At 36.3% G+C, this 3,176-nt stretch overlaps 1 protein-coding gene across 1 annotated transcript; it reads left to right on the top strand.

Annotated features, from left to right (window-relative positions):
* Positions 1 to 1,006: 1,006 nt before the first annotated feature.
* Positions 1,007 to 2,970, top strand: LOC125679913 (chymotrypsin-like serine proteinase). The gene is given in 4 exon segments (XM_048919363.2): positions 1,007 to 1,031; positions 1,166 to 1,311; positions 2,735 to 2,770; positions 2,773 to 2,970. Coding segments are annotated over 4 exon segments (324 nt in total). The 3' UTR covers positions 2,890 to 2,970.
* The last annotated feature ends 206 nt before the right edge of the window (positions 2,971 to 3,176 follow it).

The following is a 3,176-nucleotide window of genomic DNA, read 5'->3' as shown; positions in this document are numbered from 1 at the left end:
CCTTTTGACCCCAAAATCGATAGGGAACATCTTCATCCCACGAGTAGTCCATATGTGTGATATGGTGACGGTAGGTGGAAAGGATAAAGCTTTAGAGCCTGAGAACCATATTGCTACTTCGATGTCCAGTGCGCTTGACCTTTTGACCCCAAAATCGATAGGGAACATCTTCATCCCATGGGTAGTCCATATATATGATATGGTGACGGTAGGTGGAAAGGATAACGCTTTAGAGCCCGGAAACCATTGCGTCTACAGACGGACGGACAACCCGATTCCAGTATACCCCCCCACAACTTGTTGCGGGGGGTATAATAACCCTATAATATTTCTGCTGCATATATATCAAGGTGTATTGAGTTTTCTGGTGGGCAAGTGCCCCGGGGTCATCCCAACCCCCATCATTTTTTTTATCAATTATCTTTGAAATACTGGAGATTCATCACTTAAAGCAAATATATTCTTGCACACGACATAATGCACTAAGTACTAGGTTTCCGTCGTTTTCCCACCCCATTTACCCCCAAGGTGAAAAAGAAAATTTCGAAAACTTATTGCACATCTTAAGGACGCCACCAATCATCTCCTAAAAGGTGATTTCGTTGCTGCATAGAATGCAAGAGTGGTTCTGGGAACCAAGTTCTTCTATAGAAAAACGTTTTTCAACCCCCAATTGATATCCAGGTTTAAAAATAATGAAAAAATGTAAGAGAAATTCTGGGACCCAGGATGTTTTATTGTCTAAAAACATCGTTTTTTACACACACACACACACACACACACACACACACAGACACACACACACACATTTGTTTCCTAGGATGAAAATGAAAATTCCGAAAATATATTGCATATCAACATGTACAAGACCCCGCCAATCATCTTCCCAAAGATGATTTGGCTATAGCATAAAATTGAACCAGGGTTTTTTCACGATGAAATTGAAAATTCCGAAACCTTATTGCACTTATACAGGATACAACCTTTCATATTCACACTGCTTAAAATGAAGGAGGAGTTTGAAGAAAAACGTGTGACCGACGGAGGGACAGACTAGCTAGGGTAACAATACACCAGAACTTTTCTTTAGAAAGTGCTGGAATAAATATACGACATGGTATATAGGATAATTTGTACATTACTGTAATAAAAATGCTCATTTTAGGTGAATCCTTTTCAAACGCTTTGATGGAAGCTAAGATGACAAACATCATGAATACTGAATGTGCAAACTACTGGTCCGGAGTCAGCGGTGCCTCTATATTAGATTCTCACATATGTCCTTATGAACCGTATAAATCGGATTGCAATGTAAGTTTACTTTTCAGTATCTACACATAATCGCCATAAATGTTCATGTTTTCACAACCTACACTTAATGTGTAATAACAAAGATACAACAGTGGTCTCTTAATGGAGATATTTTCATAGTTTCCTCAAATATTTGCTGTATTCAATATCCGATTCCATATTTCACCGGAAGTCACATGTGGTGAACTCACACGCAACAAGTGTCTACATTAGATAAATCGTTGAAACGATGATTACAACAGAGTTTCGAAGTTTAATATGGATGCATTCTAGATAACAACAAGTCAATGTATGATTTAAATACATATTCATATACAGTGTAGTGCAGATACAGACCAGTTCATCTTAAATTTTATCTAACCCTTCCAAATTTTCCAATTATCCGGATTCTATGCACAGTTTCTATCTAAAATGACATTTGGAAGTAATTTTGTCAAAGGATGGAAGAGGGAAGGGGCTCTGCCTTCAAGTTAGCTGCAGAACTGTAGCTCTCCGAAAAAACAATATTTTTTCCGGAGAGCTACAGTTTTGCAGCTACCTTTGAGTCCAGGTGAGAGTTAAAGTAAATACTTTAAAATAATTAAATGTACAATTGCAGTCCAAATTATGTACATGATAAATTATAAAAGCCTGATGTCTGATTAAAATAAGGCACCGGGGAGGGGCTTTGTTTTGTTAACAAACCACTGTCTGTATCCTCGCTCCTGAAATTGTGATTTCTTATTTGACTACAAACGTTACGGGCAAAATATATGCTATGTTTATAAAATATAATGGCTAAAAGATACAAATTGAACTAAATGTTCATTACTTTATGGACTTTGCAAATGCTTAGTTCTCGAAGCACTCCTCGAATCGAACAACTTGCTAAGGAATTCGTGTTTTTTTTTTTATCGGGTTCGATATTCGCGTAAGCTAGTACATGTACATGTATTTGTTACAGTCAAAAATTGAACACAAATAATTTTCATCAATTTATTCCATGAGTGTACCATTGAAAGATTGTTGGAAGACTGACTAAATGTCTATATAGTTCAAATTTACAAAGTTACTATGGACAGGATGTGAATCAATTAACTTTAACATTGATTTAATAATTATACAGAGACAAAAGCTAGGGAGTTTCAGATTAAAATAACGAAATGGGGAGTGAGCTGTCTGAGTCAATTATGTGAAGGTGATTTAATGTATCATTGCTAAACGTTCAGGAATTTGATTGAACTTTAACTATAATAGATATTACTGAAAATTTACTCTTAACACTCAGTAAGAAACAAGCGATAAAGCTAAAAAGTAAAAAAAAATAATATCAAATTCATACGAGTATTTATTACCACAGAAAGATTCTATATGAAAACATTGATCACAATTAACGCTTAGGTGCGCCGAATACAACTAGTATTTTATTTCTCTTGTATCTCAGGGAGATAACGGGAGTCCCTACGTCTGCTGGAAGAATATGGTGGTTACATGTTGGCCGGGGTGACCTCGTGGGGAATCAGCTCCTGCAATGGACAGTACCCAAGTGTGTATACCAGAGTGTCCAAGTACCTGAACTGGATGAACAGTTATATCTAAATCGGAACTCATTATCTTGGTTCATGAATAAATTAAGAATTCGAATATTGTATTTTGATTTTATTCACGACCGAACGGTTTTCACATATGTTACTTTGCAATATTTACATTTACCGTTGATATCTTTAAAAACTGCCATGAAGGGCAATTTCTCATGAACGCTCTGCAGTTATAACAAGATCACCGCTAAGTAGAGCATTCCCTCGCAATAGGAAATATTATGAACATATACATTATTTAGGCCTAAGTGAGGAATGAGGCCAAATTATTTTGCAGACAATCAAGAT

The sequence above is a fragment of the Ostrea edulis genome, chromosome 2 (assembly GCF_947568905.1).
Source record: "Ostrea edulis chromosome 2, xbOstEdul1.1, whole genome shotgun sequence".
NCBI lineage: Eukaryota > Metazoa > Mollusca > Bivalvia > Ostreida > Ostreidae > Ostrea > Ostrea edulis.
This window is presented reverse-complemented; position numbering and strand designations above follow the sequence as displayed.